At 40.9% G+C, this 25,621-nt stretch overlaps 1 protein-coding gene across 1 annotated transcript in view; it reads left to right on the top strand.

The window, feature by feature from the left end:
- Positions 1 to 25,621, top strand: part of SGCD (sarcoglycan delta) — a 390,751-nt gene that overhangs the window by 277,586 nt on the left and 87,544 nt on the right. Inside the window, exon 6 of the mRNA XM_080804544.1 lies at positions 15,825 to 15,897. Within this exon, the coding sequence (XP_080660670.1) occupies positions 15,825 to 15,897 (73 nt within the window). The remainder of the gene's footprint in view (positions 1 to 15,824; positions 15,898 to 25,621) is intronic.

Below are 25,621 nucleotides of genomic sequence, written 5' to 3'. Positions count from 1 at the left end.
CTCCATTGTGTAACTTAAATGTGTCTTGCCAAATGGAAGAAACCATATCCAAAGCTCTCTGCGGAATGATTCCACTTTTATGACATTCTGGAAAAGGCCTCACTGTGGAGCCTGAGCATAGTGGGAGCCAGGAGTAGGGGCTTGAGGGAGAGATGGACTACAGAAGGACAGTGCAAGGGAAGTGAATTTTCAAAGTGCTGAAATTCGCTGTGTTGGTTTATGGCAGTAGATACATGACTGTCTGTATTTGTCAAAACTTACAGAACTATGGACCATAAATAGTACTTCTTTATGGAAACAAACAAATATCAAAGATATGCAGAGGGTCTGGCTATCTGTTTGAAGTTGAGAGATAAAAATATGGGGAGAACAGGGGCACCTGGTGGCTCAGTTGGTTGAGCTCAGGTCATGATCTCAGGGTCCTGGGATTGAGCCCCAAGTGGGGCTCTCTCTGCTCAGTGGGAAGTCTGCTTCTCCCTCTCCCTCTGCTTCCCTCTCCCTCTGCCTGCCTCTCCACCTGCTTGTGCTTGCACTCTCTCTCTCCCTCTCTTTCTCTCTCTCTCAAATTAATGAACTAATTAATTAATTTTTTTAAATATGGGGAGAACAAACACAAATCAATATTTTTAAAAAATTACCAAGCCACAGACAAAGAGGCAGACTAAGCCTGATCATGTCATGGTAAAATGTTGGGCTTTTTGTTGTAGGAAAACAGGAACTTATCAAAGCTTGCAAACCAGACAGGAGACCTGGGATACTTGGGTTCTGGGAAGTTGCACTGACTGAAATAAACTGGAAAGGTTGCAAGAGAGCTGCTAGAAAGAAGGCTGACTATACCATGGAGACCACATAGCTACAGCCTTAACAATTTACTTTCCTGGACAAAGACATATCAGGCTATCACAGTGGTGTAGCTGCTACCAACCAGCTCAGACGTCTCCCCTCTCGAAGCGTCTGCTTTATTCCACAGCTTCTCCTGCCTAAGTGAAATTGAATTCAAAACATCCAAGTTCATGTTCCTTTTCTACAAAAGAACAAAGGCTCGCATGATATGGGCCCTCCATTGTGGTGAAGGCAACACACATGAACCATCTCACGAAATAGAATGAGTGTTCATCCGCTGTATCAGTTACGCAGGATGGAAGCACAAAGGAGAAGCAATTAGCGAGAGCTGAGAGAGGACCAGGGAATGTTCCGTTATGGAGGAGGCATTTGAGCCAGGCCTTACAGAATTTGACACACTAAAAGAACCAAATAAACCTGAGTACTTTCTGGCTGAGAAGATGGAATTCCTGGGAAAACCATTCCACTCAGTAATCGATGAAAGGATACTTCATAGGAAGTTACAGTAAGAGTGGTTTCCCACTTTCGATCATTTGGCTTATGGCAAAAGAGTTCTAAGTGAAGAGTATGACCATCTTAAAGGATCAGTTGTCTTCTCTCTCCCTGGCCTTGGGGGGAAGGGTGTGGAACCATAGGCAGGGCTGAGTAACAGAAGTCTCCTACGGAGGCTCAAATGAATAACTAGGGACTTGGTTTTCTCTCATAAGAAGAAGTCCAGTGAGGGGCACCTGCATGGCTCAATGAAGCATCTGCCTCCAGCTCAGGTCATGATCCTGGAGTCCTGGGATCGAGCCCCACATGGGGCTCCCTGCTCAATGGGGAGCCTTCTTCCCCCTCTCCCTTTGCCCCTCCCTACTGCTTATGTTCTCTCTCTCATATAATTAAATAAAATATTAAAAAAAATTTTTTTTAAAAGTCCAATGATAGACAATTGCTGGTGACTTAGTGACATCTGGTCAACATATCTGAAATCCTCTTGGCCTATGTCTCATGGTTCGAAGATGGCTCTCACAGCTAGAGATTATGTTGATAATCAGAAAGAAGAGTGGAACCAACCACATATGTACCTTCCTATGAAAACAGAAAGAGCTCACGCAATGCCCCGCCCCAGTAGGTTTCTATCTACATGTCGTTAGACAAAACCATGTCCTAAGGGCCACCCCTAACTTCAAGGGAGTCTGGGGAGGCAGTTATTTGGCTGGGTACTTTGCTTGCATGAATAGTAGCAATATTTTGTTGGCGGGGGAAAATGGATGGTGATAAGTAACATGCTGTGCATAAGGTAAGGTAAAATCATCCCATCAAAATTACCCTTTAAGTCACCTGTAAAGTACACCTGTTTTGAGGCTTGCTTTCATAATGAGATGTATACTGAAATTAAAGCATTCGAGTGTTTTAAAGCGGGGAGACCTCCCCTGCTTTTATTAAGATTTCAACTTGCTGGCCCTCACTTTTCAAGTCACCATCATCTTCATCCCCTGGAAATGACTTTCTGAGTCCGTCCAATTATTTTTCAGACAGTGTTTCTCCATAGTCCTCAATTAATATTTCAATTTCCTTCTCTGTAGGAAAGCACCACACCCCACTTGCTTGGCTCTAGGAACAGAGTGTTCCTCATGGTTTTCAAGGACCAGGAAGCCCTTAAAATCATGTGTGTGTTGTGATCTGAGGTCTCCCCAGCATCCATGGAGTCCCAGAGTCCTGATTGCTGTCCCAGAGGGAGAGCCACTTGGAAACTGAGATCTTGCCTAAGGAAGCAGTGTATTCAGGGCTCCCATCGAACACTCACTCCCAGGTGGAAGGGCAGGCAGAACCAGTCCTGTCCTTAACTTGACCATGTGCAGTTCCTATCTATTCTGCCCCCCATTCCCCTGCCCTGTTGGCCTGATTCTGGCCACCTGTCTCCAGAGGGAACCTGGAGGGGAATATGGGTAGAGTGCCACATTCACATCCTTCATGGGACACACAGTGTGAATCTCCATGGTGTCCAGTATTCATACACCATCCTAACTCAGAGCCCGCCTGCTCTGGTGTCTCATCTCTGAAATACAAACCCAACGAGTTGAAGTTATTTGTTTTACTCTGTGGTTTTATTTACTATCAAAAATAGTATAGTCATAAGAAACTGAAATGAGGTTGCTTGCTGCTTGGATGATTCCTTTTATATTTTCCAGTTTGGGCTTAATGATACGCCGAGCATGAGTTCTGGTCTATTGGTTTCTAAAGTAGAGTTTGTTTAATTAAACTACTTGTCTCTTCATATCTTGCCAGAGTATTTTTTCTATGTGAATCTTTAAATTGCTCTGCGGTTTCACATTCGACAAAAATATGTAAACTGTGCACCTTGATGGTATGGCTGGCTCAGTTGAATTGTTAGAGTATTTGAAGGGGAACCCATCTTATTTTGTTCTTCTATGTGGTTTCCATTCAAATTATTTAATGATATTCTTCTGTCTTTCTGGCTTTATCATCTGTCCTTATCATCAACATCACCTATTATAATAAATAATATATATTATTTAGTGAGCATCTTGATGTACCAGGCATGCATAACACTACATATGTGTGTGTATGTAGCTACATATATTACTATTATTATCCCCAGTCCACACTACATACATAAATATGTGTATGTATATATACACACACAAAGTAACCTACTGTTATTATCCCCATTCCACAGAGCTGAAAACTGAGGCTTGAAGAAGCTAAATAATTGTCTGATGTCCTATTCCTCTTCACAGTCTTCCTGTACAACCGTGAACTTGTTACATTTCATTCAATGTACATGTCTGCTAACGTCCCCACTCTAGATGAACCCAAATATCCACACTATGCCTACGTGCATCCAAGCAGCTGAGCCCATGTGCCTCTACCCAGCCTGTGCCACAGAGCAGCCTATGCGCTTATAAACGCTGGTTACCAACCAGAGCTGGATCTTTAAACTGTGATATCTGGGGCACCTGGGTGGCTCAGTGGGTTAAAGCCTCTGCCTTCAGCTCGGGTCATGGTCCCAGCGTCCTGGGATCGAGCCCCGCGTCGTGCTCTCCGCTCCGCGGGGAGCCTGCTTCCCTTCCTCTCTCTCTGCCTGCCTCTCTGCCTACTTGTGATCTCTGTCTGTCAAATAAATAAAAATTTAAAAAAAAAAACAACTGTGATATCTAATATCCAGTCTTACTATAGTTCTTCTGTCAAAAAGGTGTAGATCTTGCTTATGACCATTTCTTCTCTTCACACTCCTCCCCGCCACCCACAAGAATCCGCTTCCAGTTCTTCATAGAATGGCTCCTATGATCTAAATGACCTCCATGTTGCTAAATTTCATGGACATTTTAATTCCTCTCCTACGGCTAAGCACCAATTAGCATAGGTAATGCCTTCTGCCTTTTTGAAGGACTTTTTCCTGTTGGCTGTCTGTGTTACCTCATTCCTGGTCTTCTTCTTCCCTCTCTAGTTTCCTTTGATAGTTCATGTTCCCATACCCAATTTTATATGTTGTAATCCTTTAAAATTCTGACTGTGGCTCTCCTTTTATATCACTCTCACCATTTCTTAGATCACATCACCCATTCTCTTGGTTTCCAAAATCACCTGTATTCCAAAATTCTCTGTACCAGTGGTTTAGAACTCTCCCTTGAGTAATATACATGAGTAATATACCTATGTGAACATCTGAATCTGGAAACTCCATTGATACCTTCAGTTCCACAGCAGCAACACTGAACTTGTGCTCTGCCCCCAAAACTGAACACGTCTTGCCCCCTTCACCCCTCATGTCATCCTCACCACTACCTCCTTAGTAGTTCTCATGTTCACCCTTGCCACTTTTCGCATTATGAGTTACTTAGGTTAGGCCACCATCGTTTCTCGCCTGGCAACTGACATAGTCCTCTGGTTTGCACGCATTTGCTCTTGATCCCTGTACTGCATTTTACAGAGTGTAATCAGATCCTGTAACTAACTATGGGAATTAGAGTTGGTTGGAAAGTAACAGGCAGCCCAACAAACAGTGGCTTAAACAAGTCAGGGGTTTACTTTTATTATATAATAATGATTCCAGAGGTGTGATCTGTAGGGCTTACAGCAGAACAGCGTCATAAAGGAATCAGACTCCTTCAGCCTTCTTCTTTGCACACCTTCAGCAATGTCGCTTTGTGGTCACATCGGGCTGCGGTGCCTCAAAGCATTGCTTCTGTATTTCAGAGAAGAGTCAAGAACAAAAATCCTTCTTTGTTAGGCCTTGCTTTTTTATTTGGGAAGAAAATATCTCCCCAGACACTTGTACCTACATTTCACTGGCCCAGGCTGTATCACACAGCCACTTAGTGCCACAAAGGGAGTCTGAAAAGTTCAGCCGTTTGTGTTTCCAGCCTCTGTGCATGGACAAATGCAAGGGAGGATGAACTGTGCTTAAAACTGGGCAGTAGGTCCGTAGTATCTGCCATCACAGTATTTAAAAAACAAAAAAACAAAAACACATCTCTGAGCCTCATCATTCTCTGGTCTTTATCCTTTTAATGGCTTCTTTTTCCTATTAGGTTAAAATTCTCAACCTTTGACATGGCCTGAATGTTTCTTTGTGACCTCACCCCTGACTACCTCGCCACCCTTAGCTCATGCCAGTCTCGTTCTTTCTAGCCTAGTTACACACATCTCCTTAAAAGCAGTGAGCTGGCTCTTGTGTCCTCCCTCCTGGTGCCCTCTCTCCTCCTGCCTCCATCTAAACCATCTCTCCCAGACTAACTCCTGCTCCGTCTTCAGATCTCAAGTGCCTGTCATTTCCCCAGAGAAGCTCTCAGGGTCCTCCACACTTGGGCAAGATGCCTGCTCAGAGCTCTGGCAGCTCCCTGTCCTAATCAGAGCACTTACAACAGTGCTTCTCAACCTTTTTTTTTTGGTATCACCCTTTTAAGGAATCATCTCAGACTTTTTTTTTCCTACTCACTTCCCTCTGCAACTTATGTATCACAGATACACCATATATCGTTGTATGTATATCTGGGCTTTATACTTAGAGAAAGATTTCTTGTGCCTTCCAGAACCCATTTTTGTACCCTGGGGAGCTGCATCGCCCTCATTGAAAATACATGATTTACATAATTGTAATTACAAAAATCAGTTTAAATATGTTCTCTAGCATCTCTCTGTCTAGCCAGATAAAGGTCCATAAGGGCAGAGATCAGATCTTCCCACTCAGTACCACCTTAGTACCATGCGAGGCACATAGTAGGTAATTGTTAATTGTTTACAAACAGTGAATGTTACCGCACCTAGAATGGCTGGAGACTTTATATATTTTTTGAAATTTTTCTTTGTGAGCTCATAAAGAGAAAAAGTCTGAATCTGTTTTCCCCGCAAAGCCAGTTATGGAGATGGCCCTCCATAAATATTTGTTAAGTGAATTAATTATCTGTACTTTTTGGGCAGAGAATCTGTCCTAATTCCTAAAAAGAAAATATTTGGTATGTATCCTGGAAACGACTTGCAACGACTACAAATGTTTTGCATTCGCGGCTTATTAACGGCCACCAGCAGGCCAGGAGACACAATGGGATTACATTACTTTAAGTGACTTTTTCCACTCAAAATTTTTGTCTCACATCTGTCTGTTGCTCATGTCGGAAAGGTTTTCAGAAGCTGACAGCCACCTTCAGAGTGCTTAGCCTTGAAATTTGTGAAAACTCTGCAACTTTGCTGATACTCATTGCATTTTAAATCTTAGATGAGACAGAACCCAACTCACTTCCTTAAAAAGCATTTTTCACTGCACATTACCATTAGGAGAAAGCCAATAATTCATGTTATGAAATAAATAAAAAACCACTGTTTCTGAGGATTTTCCTATTATCAGTGCTCCCATAAGACACTTATACTTACCCATGGATAACATGCTATAGAGACCACTTTTCAAGAAAATAGGCCTCAGACTTTAAAGAATATTTAAGTAGTAACAAGTAGCCATGTTCTCTAGCCTGGACTTAGGCAAAAACCCTATTGTGTGTGTGTTTAGAAAGCTTTTAACCAGTAGGAGATACATGAATATGTGTTTAGCTAAAACTTTGGAGTCATTAGAAAATTCTCTTACGCAGAAGACAATGTTCATTATTCAAGGGATCACTACATTATTCATAATTTTTAAATACTGCTTGCTTTTAAATACGTTGGGAAACTTAAAGTTTCTTTGTCACGTGGCCTACACCCTCATAAGAAAAATGTAGTTGGATCCAGAGCAGCTTCTTTCATTAAGTAAATGCAATTTCAGTTGCAATTAAAATACCAAGTGTGGGAGCGCCTGGGTGGCTCAGCGGGTTAAAGCCTCTGCCTTCAGCTCCGGTCATGATCCCAGGGTCCTGGGATTGAGCCCCGCATCCGCCTCTCTGCTCAGCAGGGAGCCTGCTTCCCCCCCTCTCTCTGCCTGCCTCTCTGTCTTCCTGTGATCTCTCTTGCTCTCTCCTTCTGTCAAATAAATAAATAAAATCTTTTAAAAAAAAAAAAAAACCAAGGGGGCACCTGAGTGGCTCAGCGGGTTAAAGCCTCTGCCTTTAACTCAGGTCATGATCCCAGGGTCCTGGGATCGAGCCCTTCATCAGGCTCTCTGCTCAGCAGGGAGCCTGCTTCCTCCTCTCTCTCTGCCTACTTGTGATCTCTGTCTGTCAAATAAATAAATAAAATCTTAAAAAAAAAAAAAAAAACAAGGATGAAAAAAGCTGGATTTCGTTGGAGATGTATAAGTTGCCATGGGCACAACCGACTTTGAGTATTAATCATTTGGCTTTGACCATCTATTTCCACTCTTCCCCTGGGCCCTCTGGTGCCCATTGTTGTCTTTCTTGTCCAGCACATCACCAGATACCATTGGCTTTCCACCTAAATGTCTCCTAAAGCCATCCATTTCTCCATCTGCACGGCCCGTACTCTAGTGCAACCTACACCCTCACCACCCTGCCCCACCTCATCTATCCTTGACCTCCTCAAGTGTCTTTTCCATGACACAGTGTCGCAGCTGCTGCTGCTGCTGTGACAGACCACCATAGACTGGAGGGCTTGGGCAATAGGAATTTCTGACTGTTTTGGAGACTGGGGGCCTGAGATCAGGATACCAACATGGTGGGGTTCCGATGATGATTAGAGTTTCAACCTACGAATTTAGGAGGATACAAACATGCAGACCATAACCCACTGGTACAGTGATGTTTGAAAAATGCCAATTTAGGGGCACTGGGTGGCTCAGTTGGTTAAGCATCTGACTTTAGCTCAGGTCATGATCTCAGGATCCTGGGATCCGACTCTGCTTTGGGCTCCCTGCTCAGTGGGGAGTCTGCTTGTCCTTCTCCCTCCCCATCTGCCCCTCCCCCTGCGTGTACACGCTCTCCCTCTGCCCCTCCCCCTGCTTGTGCACGTGCTCACACGTTCTCTCTCAAGTAAATAAACAAATAAAACCTTTAAAAAGAAAAGAAAAATGCCATTTGGATCAAGTCAAATCCTTGCTTAAAACCTTCAACATGACCTGCAAGGTTCTGAATTACCCAGGTCACCCAACCTCTCCAGTCTCATCCCATTCTGCTCACCCTTCCGGAATATGGTCTAGCCACACTGATCTTTATTAACTTCAACTTCCTAACCCTGATGTCTTCGCATTATCTTTTTTGCTGCTACTTACCCCTCTTAACTAGTTCATTACTAATCACTTAACAAATGCCAACAAAACTTCACTTTCTCAGGGAAACTTACATGCCAGACCAGGATGTGACCCCAAGTTGTATTGCAAAGATATTTTGTATTTTCCTTTCAAGTCTTTATCACTATTTTTAACTATTACATATTTTTATTTGTGATATTATTTAATAACTAATTATTTAAACTAATAAATAATAAAGTAAAATCTAAAACTAAAAACTAAAAATAAAAAATAAGCTAATAACTAATTATTTTAACTAATAACTTCTAGAACCCCCTGCTTAAAACATATTTATTAAATAAATTGAATGTTGGGTTTATCAAACCTATCGTGTTCCTCTCCTGGTCCACTGGGTTGATCCAACCAGGTTATCTGGAGGATTATAAAACAGCAAAGCTGGAAACAGCCTTATAGATCACCTAATCCCTACCCCCATTTTGTATAACAAATGGGGAAGTAAGACCAGAGGACAAATGCCAAAGGTCATATTATAAGCTCATAGAAAATCAGGACTAAAAACCAGGTCTTTGGTTTTTCAGTTCCATGATATTTCAAGAAATCAAATCATTTGTTCTCTTATGTTTCTTATCACCGTTTCTTAGATTGAAATCCTTTCTCTATTTCTTAATGTAATATTGGTATAAAAATACATCCTTATCAAGTAAAATATGGTGGTTGTTAAGGGCTGTCGTTCAGGTTATATCTACCCAAGCAACATGAATTAAAACACTTAAAATGTTTTGACTTCAGACAGTGGTGATTAGATATTTTAACTCTGCAGTTTAAACCTGGTGAATATTTTGGCCCCATGATTTAAGCCCAAAGATGAGTTTTGGTCTGTGTTCATTAATACAAAACATTAGTCATAATTATGCCAATCTTAATGAAAGTACTTCAAGAAAGAACTTACTGGAGCAAACTCCATTAAGCTAGCTTAATTTCTTAATCAATGTTCTAAACAGCACACTTAAGCCATTTTTGACCTTTTTGAAAATTTTCCTTAAAATTATCATCTGAAAGATCATTTCTCCTCCATGTACACCAAAGATTTGATTCATCATCAGTTCTTCCAGCTCCAAGTTACTGTCTGTAACTTCTAGCATAGTCTTTCTTCTTTCATGCCTAATGCGTCTCTCAAGTCCAATTTTCTTGAAGCACATTTTTCAGATGTGACTCTTCCTTCCAGGATTTGGTTCATGGCTGTATTTAACATGTACAGGCTTAGGCACTTTAGCATTTATTATTATTTTTTATAAAATTGAATTTTCCCCAGTCAATTTTTGAAGTTTTAAAGAGTTATGAACCAGGTTTTTGTTTTTTCAGTTAGTTTCATCTATAATAAATTTTACCATCGACCATTTTATCTGTGAGGTTTATTTTCTGGTGGGTAGTTCTTCCAATTAAATGCAGGTTGAATTGGGCAAAAATCTATTAGCTTTTATTTGTTTCCTCCTTAAACACTGGGAAAATTTTTAGGATTGTTTTTTTAATATATATTTCAGGGTTGCTCTTTTTTCCTGGTAGGAAATGGAGGTGGCTCAAGACAGTCATCTGTTTAGATTAGACTGTTACCTGATGAAATTTTCGAGTGGAGGGAAGAACAGTTTAGCCCTGATACCTCTCATCCTGTCTCTTATTTTACAGCTGAGGAAGTTAAAGGTTAGAGAAGAATTGTGATTTGCATGAGATCACAGAGATAGGGCTGGATTTCAGGTCTCTTCACATTCAGGACACTTTGAGGGGGGAGTCACCAAAGTTGAGTATACTTTACTGAGAGAAGCTGACTTTTTGTCACTATGGCAATGGAGTGCATTTGAGATTTTTTGACAGCCTTACCCCCTACCTGTACTACAAGGAGGGGAAAAAAAAGCCATTGAGCTGATCTTTATGGTGATTCAAAACACTTTAGATAGATCCTGTCACATGCTTTATAAGTTCCTAATTGATTGTGTGGAATTAAGTTATTGGGCAGAGAACCAGCTAATGGAAACACATTGACAAAATCATTTTTGAGGGACATTAATGGAACTTAAAATAAAGCTGAAATGGCTTTATGGATTTTTCACTCAAACTGTTTATGAACATTTATTGCCAGTAAATTATATTGTGTCAAAAGAAGGAATCAGTAGGTATGGCTTTAATAGAAACCTTTTGAAATAGTAAAATTGAGAATAATTTATTATCTTAGAATGGATAGGGGATAGGATGGGAGCGTTCATCCTGATGAATGTTTGTCCACTCTGCAGCTTTGGGGAAAGTGAAAAATGGTGTGAAAATCAGAAGCCTGTTAGGACTTGGACAGAAATGGTCTTTGTGAAAGTATTAATAGCCCCTCTCATTGCACATGTTAATTGTTTGTAGAAGAGAGGGGATGGGAGATTTGGCAAGTGTTATTTGAGGGTATAAACATTGATATTTGTTTGTATCTCATAAAAAGATGAGCAAGTAGAGAGTGATATGATCTTGGGGAAAAAGATGGTCTGAGTAGTGGTCACAGGCATTGGTTCTATAACAAAGAGAGTCCAAATTCAGACTCTCCCTCTTCACTGCTCAACCATCAGGAAATTTCGTGACTTCCCTGAGTCTTAGATTCCACATCCATAACAACAGATACACATTGTCCCCACCTCATAGGGTTATTCTGATGATCAAATTAAAACAGTTTCAATAGTTTCTAGTTCATAGTAAGTGCTTTTAAAATGTTATTTTTTAAGAGTCATTAAAGACCTGGGTAAGAGGAGGAAAGAATAGGATTCATAAATATTTTAGTATGCTAGAAGTATTTTATTGACTATCGTCTGCTGATTGCTATGTGCCAGAGATCTCATTCACTCTCCGAAGACCCCGAGGTGATAAAGTTACTATTAATATCCCTTCTTCTCAGAGAAGGAATCTGAGCATCTTAGAGATTGGGTTGCATGCCCAAGGACACTCGGATTATAGAAATTGTGGTACATTCCCCTGAGAAGTCATATCTCTGAGCCTGTTATCCAGTATGGGTGACACGTGTGGGCCCCTGTCACAAAAAAAAAAAAAAAAAAAATCACAAATTCAGAGGTCATCAGGTGGATGGTGGGAGGTAAGGGAGTCTGACAGTCTTGCCCTTCACTTTCATCACATGTCCAGAGTCTGTAGATTACCTATGTCCTCTAACTGTGAGAGCCCAGACCCTTGGGATTTGGGTCTGGCTTGCCATTTTGTGGGTGCCACACTGTCCAGGCATTCAGAAAACAAGGCACGAGGGCATGATGGCTACAAGTGGGTCCTAGAGTCAGATGCCTGCATGTGAATCTCAGCTCCAGCACTCACTAGCCATGTGACCGAAAGCCCCATGTTTTTTTTAGCCCCACTTGTCTTGTAGGAGAGCTAGTTTTCCTGGTCTGGCAAAGATACTACAAGCCTTGATCTCATTTTGCTTTAAAGAGATATTTGTATTTAGCCCAAATGATATTCTTTTATTAAATAGCTCTTTTATTTTAAGAGGTACCATTAACATACGTTGGATTTTGGACATTCATTAAACATGCCATGTGATACACGAGGAGTTTTATAACAGTAAATTAGTACTCCCATAATTTATAACAGTAAATTAGTACTAAATTGGTAGTACCAACTAGAAATAAGTCTAGTAGAAGTCTTCAGAACCTAAATTGAATCTGTTTTTATTTTGTATATGGCCTTGTCCCTGTTCACATAGAGCTTAAGATCTTTTTTTTTTAAGATTTTATTTATTTATTTGACAGAGAGAGATCATAAGTAGGCAGAGAGGCAGGCAGAGAGAGAGGGGGAAGCAGGCTCCCTGCCAAGCAGAGAGCCTGATGCGGGGCTCAATCCCAGGACCCTGAGATCATTACCTGAGCCGAAGGCAGAGGCTTTAACCCACTGAGCCACCCAGGCGTCCCAGAGCTTAAGAGCTTATTGAAGAGATGGGACGAATGTCTGTAAGGTAAATAAAAATCCCAGGTAGTATGTGCTCAGTGCCACATAGGTGTTGTAGCTGTGTTACAGATATTTGTTGAGAACCTGTGCTGTGCTAGGCAATGGAGATAGGACAGAGAACAAGACACACTCCTCCAAGACACCAGGCAAATAGGATGGTCCATCTGAGAAAGCTGAGGACCCAAGTTCAGGTGTTCAGAGGAGAACATGATCCTTGGGCAAACACAGTGAGCACCTGTCATGTGTTGCATTTATGTAACCTTTTTTATCCTTGGAATTGTTCTAAAAGGGTGGCTGAGCTAGCTGCAACAGAGTAGTTCCTTCTTGAGCTAGTGTGGCCAGATGTTAAGTAGCAAGTGTGGCCGGATGTTATGTAGCAAGTGAGGTGTTGTCAGTATATCTGACAAATAGAGAAACAGGCTTAGCACCAAATGTGGGTGGGATAAAGAAAATGGTACAGGCTTTTGAGGTCCATTTTACATAAGAAAATGTCATTCCTCATTTTTGGATAATTGGACTGAATAAATGCAATATATATCGTTATATGTGTACATATTTGCGTAGTCGAAAGTTGGGAAATAGGTATTCTTTGGCTTCAGAGGCCTTATAAAATGATAGGAGGGTGCATGAGATATCAGTGAAACATAAAGCTTCACAACATTTTAATACCAGTTCAAATACTGAAGGGTGTCTATGAGCAGTACTACTTGCCATATGGGTAAGTCACACAATTAAGACTGATTTCAAAAGAAGTAATGCTGTTTCTCTTGCAGTTTTCATAGAACTCTTAGTAGAGGAGGGGGAGATATAAGCTGGGACTAAAAAGTGTATACAATGTATATAAATAGAAATAACTGCCCTGGCCTTAATCAGGTGTGTAAGTGTTTCTTTTAATCTTTAAAACAAATAAACAAAAAGAAAAATGAAAACAAAACAAAAGCCCCCAAACCCAAAAAACAGGTTCCAAAGGCTTAAGAATAAGCAATTCTAAGAAATAGAAAGGGAAGGGATCTCAGAAGAAGCCCCCGTTGACTGCAGTAGTGACAGATGGGAGCTGTTTAGGTTTGAGATGGTGCTGAGAGGTGGTGGCTGAGGCCATGCCCTTGGGTCACAGACACTTTAGAGAGAGCCACCTCCCAATGTGTTACTCGTGGTCCTGTCACTTCTGCCAGCCTTTTTGACTCACGAGGCATCCTCCACAGTACCTTTGGTCCCGGTGCTCCTCAAAGGGTCACAAAAATGTTGGAGACGTGGAATGTATGTTCTGCAAAACCAGATTTAGTATATGGGTAACAAAAGTTACATTATAGTCTATAATCCACCCCAGTCTTACTCAGTTTTTATATTAGGTAGGGTTCTTCAGAAAAACAGAACCAATATGGGTGTACATGTAGGAAGAGATCCATTATAAGAAGTTGGCTTGTGTCATTACAAAAGCTAAGAAGCCCTGTGACCTGCTTTGTGTAAAATGGAGACTCAGGGAGGCTGGTGGCATAATTCAGAGTGAGTCCCAAGGCTCACTAAGAACTAGTGGAGTCAGTGGTATAGATTTCATTCGGGCTCTCCGGGCTTGAGAACAAGGGGTGGTGAGGGCAGGAGAAGATTGACATCCCAGCTCAATCAGTTAAGCAGGAAGGGCCTAATTCTTCCTTCCTCCCCTTTTTGTTCTGTTCAGGCCCTCAGTGGGATTGGCGGCTGCCCACCTGCACTGGGGAGGGCCAAGGGCTCTGCTGCATCCATTGTATCACATGCCCCTCTCATCTGGAAACACCCTCACAGACACACCCAGAAATCATGGTTAGCCCGATATCTGGGTACCTCATGATCCAATTTAAGTTGACACATAAAATTAGCCACCACATTTATAAAGAACACAATAAACTTTAAATCGCAAGAGTAAAGTAATATATGCATAATAAAACAACATTCTTATGAAATTTACATCAAAGCTGTATATAATGGCGACTAGGGATACATTTTAATCTGTTTGACATGATGTGCTTTGGGGTCTTAAAAAGTGAAAGTGTCTACAGGCAGGAAAAGATCTTAAATGTTCAAACACGAAATGCCTCTCTGCCTACTGCAACTGTCTTTAGTCGGGGGAGAACTGAGCTACTACGTATGAAGTATGTGATGGTTTCACTCAAAATGTTAGCTTTGATTAATAGTTATCATTCACCAGGATATTCTTTTAAATGACCATACATAATGTCAAGTCAAGGCATTATTTTCTGATTTTATTTGCGGTAGTCTGTTACTCATATCAAAGAGATTAAATACTTTTTTAAAAAGAGATGAAATACTTTTATAATTGCTACACGAGTTCATTCAACTAGACTCATCAGTGTGCTAGGATAAATCTGGATTTGGAATAACCGTGGTTAATGGAGGATTTCTAGACCTAACAATGCAAGAGGATTCTAGAAATTCTCACACGAATACAAGATGTTGTTCTGCCCCTTTCTGTGGCATCAAAGAACTACACCAAAAAAGGTATAAAAATAAATACCTTTCCTTCAAAGTGCAGGGTACTGCCTGGCTAAGTTTAATTGAAAAACTAATATCCACTGCAATTGTCTGTGATAAACTGAGGCTTAAATGATTTGAAAGCAGTCTGGGAACAGACAAATCAGATAATCACCATCTTTATGGCTAAGAAATTTCAGCTGGTGATGACAAGCTCTAAAGATAAAAGCTTATTGCAAAGTCAAGAGCTAAATGTCTAGATTGGGTCGGGGATCAATGTGGAATAATTCTCAAAGTGTAAACAGCAGTGAACATCAAACGGTCTCTCATAGTGTTCTGTTTTATTTAACTTTTCAAGATAATAGCACAGAACTTTATTTCTGTTTCCGTGTTTCCTGACACTTGTTTCCTTGGCGTCATTAGGTGGAGACCGCGCAGTGTTAGGGTGTTCTCCACCATCTCCTCGCTGCCGAGATGCTGGATGTAGTCTGTGATTTGTGCCCTGCACTGCAATCAGGGGGCTTCAGGGGCTGCTTTTCAAAACGTTTCCAGTTGGGGGACTGTTAATAGTCAATGAGAGACAAGAGTTAGGTGGTGCCATTATTTAGGCATCTTTTTTTTTTTTTTTTTTTAAAGTCAACATGGTATTTGCCTCCTGGCCGCACTCTGATCTCAGCAAGAACACTTTCAAAAGAAGTTCCTTGTTTTTTCAAAGCCTGTTTGCAGGAGTTGATTCAGTGCTGCCCTATCACTGGAGCGAAAGCCAAGGGCAAAATGTGTGCTTTGAGTTGTGTGAAGGGTCCACCCTCCACTTAGCTCCACTCCCTGTGCTGATTGTGCCCCCAGGTGACATGTCCAAAGTCTCCAACCTCTGTTTGCTTTTTTCTTTTGTTTACAGGAGCCGAGGGCACAGTGTTCCCTAAATCTATAGAGACACCTAATGTCAGGGCAGACCCCTTCAAGGAACTAAGGTAAACGTCTGACTCTGGTTTGCATTGATTAGTGGCTATTTCCTTTGTCTAGGCAACTGGCTGATGGTCCATTTTGAGCATTTGGAATGTAACAGCGTCATAACATGAATATACTGATTGGGAGAGATTAGAAAGGATGTAAAGATAAGCTACGTCCAAGAGAAAATTCTCTTGGAAAACTTAAGATTGAGGGTTTGGAGGAGGAGGTTGCCAGCCTTGTAATTATGAGATTGGGGATTGATTCATTCACGGTGTTTGTTTCCTGCTGTGTTTTGTGGTACCCAGAACCTAACCAGTTACACAACTAGTCAGTAATTGGTGCTGATCAGTCCAAAGAAAAGTCGTACCTAAAAAAAACTGAACTCTAAACACTGTACAGAATTTTGTTTATGTGTAACAAGCTCTCTGCCACTGGGACCGTTATGGTACTAGAACTACTTTCTGTGAATATTTCATGTACTGGTGTTAATCTTCAAGTATCCACAATTGTGCTGCCTTTAGCAGAAAAAGGCTCTGAGATGCTGTGTACTTTGCACCAACAACTAAAGAAAACAAAAAAGAACAATAGATACATACAGACAAACAGAGATAAAGATATGACCCAAAAACCAGCCACTAAAGAACCATCCCTGGCTCGAAAAAGGAAACACATTAAAAAAATGGTACATTGATACAAATATAGCTATATTTTTTGCTATGTACTTATGATGTGGGCTGGCTGGGAGCCAGAGGAGCACCTGCAAGACCAGCTAAGAGGGTCCTTGGCTTTGTGCAAGATTGAAATCAAGTGAGAGCTGGGAGAGTGAAAGCAGGATTTATTGAATAGCATGATTGACAAAGCAACTGACGGAGTGAAGTGTCTCGGAGACTCAGAAAGGAAAGGAGAAGGAGTCCCAATGTCACCTGGGGTTACAGTCTTCAGAGTAGGGTTTGATCAAAGGCAAGCATCCAGGTGAACAACAGGTGTCATTCCACAAATCACTGAAGGTAGGGAGTGTTGATGCCATCGTCGGCCAAGCTCATGTCCTGGGACATGTTTGGGATCTGGCTTTTTTTAGATGTTAGGGACCTAGGACAAAACTCAGAGAATGATGAACTTTCTGGCTTCCCCCTTAAAGGGAGAACATTTCTTCTTTGGCTTATCAGAAATGGGGCCTGGCAGAAAAACAGCAGAGATGGACCCATTCTGAAGTAGAGTCCCTTCAGTTTTTCTGCCTCACTTATAGTCATGAAGAATTCAGCGAATACTGGCTTTCTTCATTTCTTGTAGTTCTTTTAAATAAAACCCATCATAAATCATCATAACTAACATTGCATATTTAATGGTAGACATCAAACATTAGCAAATGTGTTTGGATTATATGAGCCGTATCTACTCTTCTGCGACACAGCCCTGTGATCTGTGGTTTACTAAAACAGCAACAGCCACATCGGAGTTTGTGTTTCTCTAAACGGAAGCACATTCTCCGTAAGTGGGGAATCTGTCACCTCGTGATGAAGCCCCTAGCATTCTTGCAAAGCCTGTGAGGCTTTACAAATATAGGGAAATACATTGGGCCAGAGGAAGAGGATAATTGGTGGAGAAAGAGAACATTCTCTTATCAAAATGCCATATACGGTAGGCTGTATTTTTCACATTATACGCCACATTGCAAGGCTTTACCTAGAATCGTTGCTTCCATCTCAGTGCTGCTGCCTGCCAGAAGTTACCTTGACTTTCTGTTAGCCAGCTCCTATGGTTCATATTAGGTACTAAAGGTGGAATCTTTCAGCAAATCTACCCAAGGAGTAGATTTCTGAGTCCTGTATTTTAGGACTCAGAGAGCAATCCCATTCTCTGAGAATGCAGTGAATCCTCGTGTGTGTGATGTGAGAGCCCTTTCGAAACAAGCTAATATGTGGGCTGGTTCCCTTCCTTTTCACAGACCTCCTTAGAAGCAGGGTTCTTTTTAACACAACTAGTTAGTAATTAGTGCTGATCAGTCCAAAGAAAAATGCTGTCTAAAAGAAGCTGACTGGGGCACCGGGGTGGCTCAGTGGGTTAAAGCCTCTGCCTTCGGCTCAGGTCATGATCTCAGGATCCTGGGATGGAGCCCCACATCGGGCTCTCTGCTCAGCGGGGAGTCTGCTTCCCTTCCTCTCTACCTGCCTCTTTGCCTACTTGTGATCTCTGTCTGTCAAATAAATAAATAAAATCTAAATAAATAAATAAATAAATAAATAAAAGAAGCCGCCCTAGGGGTGCCGGGGTAGCTCAGTCGGTTAAGCATCAGACGCTTGATTTGGACTCAGGTCCCCATCACAGAGTTGTGAGTTCAAGCCCCATGTCTGGCTCCATGCTCAGCAGGGAGTCTGCTTTTCCTCTCCCTCCGCTCCTCCCCCTGCACTCTGTCTTTCTCTCTCTCAAATACGTAAAATATTTTAAAAATAAATTTAAAAAATAATAATAAATAAAAAATAAAAGAAACTGATCTCTAAATATAATACAGTGCCCACCCCCTCCCACCCCCTGGGAATAAGCTCTGCATTACCACGGAGAGCTTACTGTTGCCTATCATGGAAGGCATGGAAAATTTAAGGGTCAAGAATTTAAGCTAACTTTGCTTTAAACGGGAAACTAAATTTTCTTTGGATAAAAACAAACCCAACCCACATCGAACAAACAAAAAGACAACTCTCCAAGCATCAGCCCATTTTAGAGATCCCTATTGTGAAAAACTGAGAACAGATGATTTGCTCATATAGCGCAATAGCTGTACTGATGGTCGTCTGTAGACCCTATGGAAAACCCTGGAAACTTGGCTTAGAAACAAGTGAATCTCCAATATTACAAGTCGATCTCCTAAGTGCAATAAATAAGGAATTCTGGTAGTTGCTGCATTTCCATTGTTTATTCTAAAGTTGTAGGCATATTCTATAGAGACTAGAAATAAAATGTTCTTACAGGAAACATAAAAACACTTTAATATGTAATTCTACAACTGGGGGAAATTCTTTGCCCCTATTCAAATTGTGTTGAGGGTTGATAGCCTGAAGTTAGTCAGGATCTAGAATGTGATAATTAGCCCCTTCATCCTTACGATTTATTTTATTTTATTTTAATGGTGCTCTTGTGGAAGAATGTGTGACCAACTGAAAGGTAATCCAACGTAGTACATACATTAGCCCAGACCAGTGCGTCTGTGGATGTTTCACATTTGTCAGCAAATGGTGCCCCATTTTACTCTGCTATTGAATGGTACTGACCTTGGATATTGATCACTAGGTAATGAATGTTTTCTGGCCTCTGGCTTTACAGTTGGATCAGTTGTCGTGATCCAGCTCGTTTGTGCTGGTGCGTCTTCTAGTCTTAGGAAAGTAGAACAATCTGAGGGAGATCCCTGGATTTATGCCAGCAGGTAGCACTGCGTAGGTGAAGCAGAAGTGGTTCCCTCGTCAGGAGCAGCATAGAGGTGAAGGAGGACGGAGCTGGGGCAGATGCCTACAGCAAACAGACTACATAGCCTTGAGCTAATCCGGGAACACTGATGTCTATACAAAGTCAGGTCCCTTTTGCCTCCAAACTTTATTTAGGCTCCCATTATTTTACCTTTTATTTTAAAATAATTTTAGATTAAAAGAAGAATTGCAATAATCATACAGATTATTCCTCTGTATCCTTTACCTAGTATTTCTGATGGTAACATTTTACATACCCCTGGTGTATGTATCAAAACTAAAAAATTAACATTGTAGCCCCATAATATTTTATGTAAGATTTGCTTTAAAGGATGCAATCACCTGATTGCCTTACAGATCCAGAAAATACGTAGAAAAGGAGTTTAACAGAAAAGTTACTTGTTGAGACATGAATTAATGGATCTTGAAAACTCCCACTGCAGTTAAGTTGGAATGTTTTTAATGAGAGGTGTTTTGTTTTGTTTTTTAAATCATGTTTTCTACCCAGATTTTCTTGGTCTTACTTGTCAATGGGAAGCAAATTGAGTTAAAAGACTATAGGTTATTTATACATAAACCATCTTCTGCAGTGAACAAGCAAAAATTAAATCCATGCATGTCCTTCACTTTCCCAAAAAAATCAAACATAGGAAAATACCGTCTGCTTTAGAGACCTTCTCTGTTGGGATAACTTGTTTCTTCCAACGTCTGTTTTGGCTTTTGAAGGTTTTTTTGTTTGTTCTCTGATTTATTTATTTTTGTTGTTGTTGTTTTGTTGTTTTCTTGTTAATGAGAAGCAAATTTCAGGCCTTCTTAGAAGATCTCAACCCTCAGCTCAAAGAGTGGTAGCTTCCTCTCTGCTAGAGTTCGAGTTTCGGTTCACTGCTTTCCTTTTCGGAGTTACTATAGTTACTGTATTCACAGTGTTTGCTTGAGATGTTTGTAAATAATCCAGGGTTGAGTTGAAAATCACAAAAGAGGGTTGCTTCTCTCCAGACAAATAATGAGCCTTAGCGAGGTCTGAGCGCAACATCCAGCTCGGGCGGTTTGTTGAGTTTGCCCCTGCAGGACAACTCTGAAATAATGGCATGTTGCTCTAGATTCAAGACTCCACTGAAAACATCTACCAGGCACTATGCCTATCTCTTGAAATCAGAAAAACTAACTTGGAATGGAAACTGGATTTTAATTCACGATCTGAAGTTTGCAGTCTGAATATATTAGATGTTCGCTTGTTCATTATTTCTTTTTCCTGGTGTCTGTATATTATAAAGACAAGTGGAAAAATCCCTGATCTCAGGCTGTGCATGATCTGAGATGGGAAATAGGCCATTTAGTTTTGCATATGTATTTTCTGTAAGAACAGAAGCTACCTTTGAATGCCTACCTTGCTCTAAGGATTCTTTTCAACTGTGAAGCTTCCCTGTAAGATTCAGATCCTCCAAGAATAGGAAATAGACTGTGAAATCTTATTTCCCAGACATATGTCAGGGCAAATGTAAAAAATGGGAGACGGTTACATAGACCACTGAACACATATCGCCAACTCTGTTCCTCTAGATATCACTAAAAGCTTGGAAGGAACCACAAAAGAGCAAGAAGCCAAAAGGTCTTTATAAAAGAATTCTTCATCAGCTAATGTGCAGACGTGCTCTTACTCTGCCTACAGTTATGACAAAGGTGATGACCTGATTTCCATTTCATCACAGCTCAGGGAATTGTTTGCCAGGTATTTTTTTTTTTTTTTGACACTTATTAAGAATCAAGGCATCTGCTAAATACTTGGAATACAGAGATAAGTAAATAAGTCCTCAACTGATTTGTAGTTAAAGGAGAGTAAGATAGAAAGTCATCCCCAAATACAAGGTAATATGATAAGTGGTAGAATAGATAGATGAGCAAAATCAGAGGAGACACTGGGAATGGCACACAGGATTCTACCTGAGAGGGTTAGGTAAGGCTGTCTGAAGGAAGGGACATTTTAGTTGTAATTTGAAAGAAAAAAACAGTGAGTCTTAGAATTTAAAAAACATGGTTCCTTAGGTCCACTTAATGCAAGGACAAATGGACCAATGGATTTCTGCAGCTCCCAAGAATATTACCGTGTCATTTACAAAAATGAGGTTCTGTAATTTCCTTATGACAGTTGTGTTCTTTAATAAATCATGTGAAGGCGATTTCAGATATGATCACAGAAGACTTTAATGATTGTTAGAAGTTTCAAAGTTCAATGCATAACATCATTCAGAACTAAAACAGCCACTAATATCAAACCCATTCTGGAGCCTCAAATAAATAAGGCATTTCTTTGTTCCTGTGGGTTTTTCCCCCCTACAACATTACCAGAGTTTTAATAATAAAGCAGAAAGATTCAAAGATGTATCTGGTACTCCCAGTATGTGCTTGAATATTCTGTAGGATTTTTTTTCTTAATGGATAGATACTAATCTGAACTCCTTTGGGAATGTGTGAGATTTAAAGTCTGTATATATCACAGAAAAACAGGGATTAGACAGCACTTCCAAGTTGACAAAAATGAATTTATTTCTTTAAATTTATCTTAGAATGTATGTAGCCAACTAAATATTTATTTGATTCTCAGTGATTTATGAATTGAAGCTACCAGAACAGTCTGTCAGAGCATCACAGTTCAATTAATACTTGGTCATATGTCTCCCTTCCTTTGTCCCCCTCAAAAGTCACAATAGCAAATTTGGAGAAGCAGTCTGATTTTTGAATTATATAAATACAATATCTATATTTATTCTATACACATTTTATATATATGTACATATGCATATGTACATGCATTAAAACATATATACACATACATATGTATTTTACATATATAGGCCTATAGAGAGATTGACAGAGATGCAGAGAGAGAGGGGAGAGAGAAGGAGAGGGGCTGTATATTATGCTCCAAAGCTATGGGTGCATGGGATATGGGGCAATTAAAGGTTTCTTTCTTATGAAAGAAATCTTTAAATTTTCTCCTCATGCAACACTTTGCAGACATGTTCGATACCTATTTTGCTTGTATGAGATTCACAATTATTCGATCACAGAGGATGAATGTTGAAGTTATTCAAAGGAGAGATGAAAATGTGTAGTGGCCCGATAATATCGCAGGGTCTCAGGGGCCTTCCAAAACAGAAGAGTCATGATGTGGTGTCCATGTTGATCAAGAGCTATGCTTTGAAAGTATCCTACACTGGGGTTGAGTTTGGCCCCAAAGCCAGTCTGCCTTGTGAACTTGGGCAAGTCTCCTAAGCTCTCCTCGGCCAGTGCCTAGAACATGGGAAGAGCTTAGTGGACATTAGTTCAACAAATGTCAGCTCCCAGGAGGAGCAAGCGGTGCATTTTCATGGGGCTCCAGTCCTCAACCAGGAGTTCCCGGAGTGTTCAGTTTCAACAGCCAGTAGAATGTTTGTGAGACCATGGTGACCGACCGTCCTTTTTCCTGGAAGGACAACACCAGAAAGCTGTTGTGTACATCCATCTACCATTAACAACATTTTATATGAAAGGATAAGGATATTTCACTTAATAGATTAGAGAGGGCATAGCCTTAGGATGGAAGACAGCCCATAAACGGCATTCCTTGCACGGTAACAGCGTGTCGTCCTGTTGCCTCCATTTTCTTTTTGTCAGAGACACTAGTGACTGTGTCAACTCCTCAGTCATCCTGCAGTGCCTGCCCAGAAAAAAACACAGATACCTGAAAGCCACAGGTGAAGGCTTAGTGAAGCCCCCCTGATTCTAAGTTGGCCTTGTTTGAAAACTCACAGTAAGACATCTTGCCCATCTTTGAAGATCTGTGAGTCTATATATATGCCCCTTTTCTCCCTCTTTCCCTTCCTCCTGTGTTTCAGCATCCGTTCATCCTTCCCTTTGTTTCATTAGCATCGATACATAGTCTGAATTTATCTACATATTTCTTTTTTTTCCCTTAGTTTCACCTTTCTCTAGGTGCCCTTTTCACCACAGCTCTTGCAGGATGCAGAAGGAGAAACAAAAGGGGTAAAGGAAAAGGGAGGTTGTGGCATTGGAAGTTATTTCCGTCTTTGCCTTTGCCTTCTTAATCAAAAGCTTGTGTTTTACAAATGTGGTAGAGTAAATTGTAAAGCTGCCAAACCTAGGTGTCTCGCAGGCATCGCCTCTGTACAGTAGAATTCTGCCATTAGAAGCCAGGGAGGGATAAATGGAAGATAACATCCTGGGGGACAAGGAGTCTAGGATATAGAGCAAGTCCTACCCCGACAGGGAGAGGAAGTTAAAAACCCATCTCTTCTGATCTCTGCTGAATTGTAAGAAGACGATAGGAAATGCAGGGAAAGCACGTGGTAAAATATATAGCCTGATGACCCTTATTCTCGGAGTCACAGAGGGAAGAAACCAGTTAGATTTCGAGGACAGAAGCAAAGGGTCATCGAGCATTTTCATTTGAGGCTTTAGGAGGATAGGGTGAACTGTCATGTGACTAGAGAGGAAGAGGGGGCTGGGTCAGCACTCTCAAATCTCCTTCAGTTCCTGGGGGTCTGGGGGTCATGCCAGTGCAGGCGCAGAATCCACATGGTGTCCCAGTAAGCAGTGCAGATGGCTAATGATGGTGGTACAGGCTGGCAGGCTCCTGGGCAGCTGCTCTGCAGTGGGACTGAGGGCTCCAAAGTGGACAGTCCAGTCCAAGGGTGCGGTGGGAAACATACCCGGACCTCAGGGCCTGCAAAGGCCATTCAGACCTGGCTCAGTGGGCGCTAAGTGAACACAGTAAGAAGTACCAGAATTCATCCCCAGAGGGCTTAGAAGTGTGGGCTGCTAGCCTAATACCAATCAGGACCACATCTCCTGGAATCTGAAACTTCTTTGTTCCTGTCACCAGGAGGTCCCAGTACCCCCAGCCCCCATGTCCATTATGATATCATAAAGAGGGAGGAGATAATTATTTATCCTCATGAGAAAGGTAAAATGTTTTAATCACAGAGAGGATGCCATAATAAATTTAGTTTTTCCTAACCCTCCGTAAAGATAAGTTGGAGAGAAAAATTAAGTCAGGTAAGAATAAAGAAATGCCATTTGCTCTCACTGAGGAACACAATTTATAAATTGGACGGCCTGCAATACGGGGGATTATGCCAATCACAACATCTTAACTGACTGCCTGGCTTCAAAGGCCCTGAGTCTTCCCCTCTCTGTCTTGTAGGGACCGTTGGGTCTGATCAAAGGGAAAAAAAAAAATGCTTTCAGAATCCATCATCAGGTACCTGCTATTAGTGATTTAGTCTCTGTAAGCCTTGAACTAGCATTGATTGAAACTATAGTCCAGCCCTGATGCTTGAAATTTACTCCCCGAAAGCGTTCCTCGATTTGTAATCTTCTAAACCAACAAAATACTGGAGGAAATGCCTTAATAGCCAAAACATTTCACATGCCTCTCCAAATGATTCCCAGACTATCTCTGAAAGCCAAAGTCATCAGCCTTGTGCAGTGAGGCACCTCACTGCCTAAGTGATTGTCCCTTAATGGCTGGCCCATTTTCATCTGAACTCGAGAAAGGCAATGTGACACATCATTATCATTCTGAAGGGCAAGTGGCTTTTATTTAAAAATTAAAAGTATACCCTTTAAGTTAATTTTTAACAGAAGGGGTTAAAATGTGAAAAAATTATTCAAAAGATAAACTCGTAACAGAGAGGGGGGGGATATAAAATTATACTTCTACCCATGTCAAGGCAGGCATGATATTATAAATTAAGTGCTAACCTCTCGGTCTTTTAGAACAGAATGGGCATGTGTGTATGTTTGCCAGAATTCCTGAGTTGGGACTACCTTCTGCCTCAAAAGGAGCACTGTGACTTTATTACTGTTTTTATCTTGATTAAAATGTCAGCAGCTGCCATTTATTATGTAAAGTGTGTGGGGTAGATTGTTCTCTTATTCTTGAAAAACACACAATTGCTTTTGAATCTCCGTTTTTTTTTTCTCCTCAGTAGGATGGCCCTGCTGGGTGCATAGACAGAAAATCTTGCTTAATTACACCCTTCATGATTTTGGCTTGAAGCCAGCCTTGTTTTATTCCAATTATAACCTTTTCAAAACAAAGAGTAATGGGAGTTGAAAGGAACAAGCTGACAACAGTTTTTACCTGAAGTAAGTTGGGAACTAGAAGTGAATCATAAAAAAAGGAAAAAAAAAAAAAAAAAGAAATCAGCCAGTGGATATCTTTTTTTTTTTTTTTTTTCTTACTCCAGAATTTTCCACGGTTTGTTAGAATAGAATATAAATG

This window comes from Martes martes (genome assembly GCF_963455335.1).
Source record: "Martes martes genome assembly, chromosome: 5".
Taxonomy (NCBI): domain Eukaryota; kingdom Metazoa; phylum Chordata; class Mammalia; order Carnivora; family Mustelidae; genus Martes; species Martes martes.
This window is presented reverse-complemented; position numbering and strand designations above follow the sequence as displayed.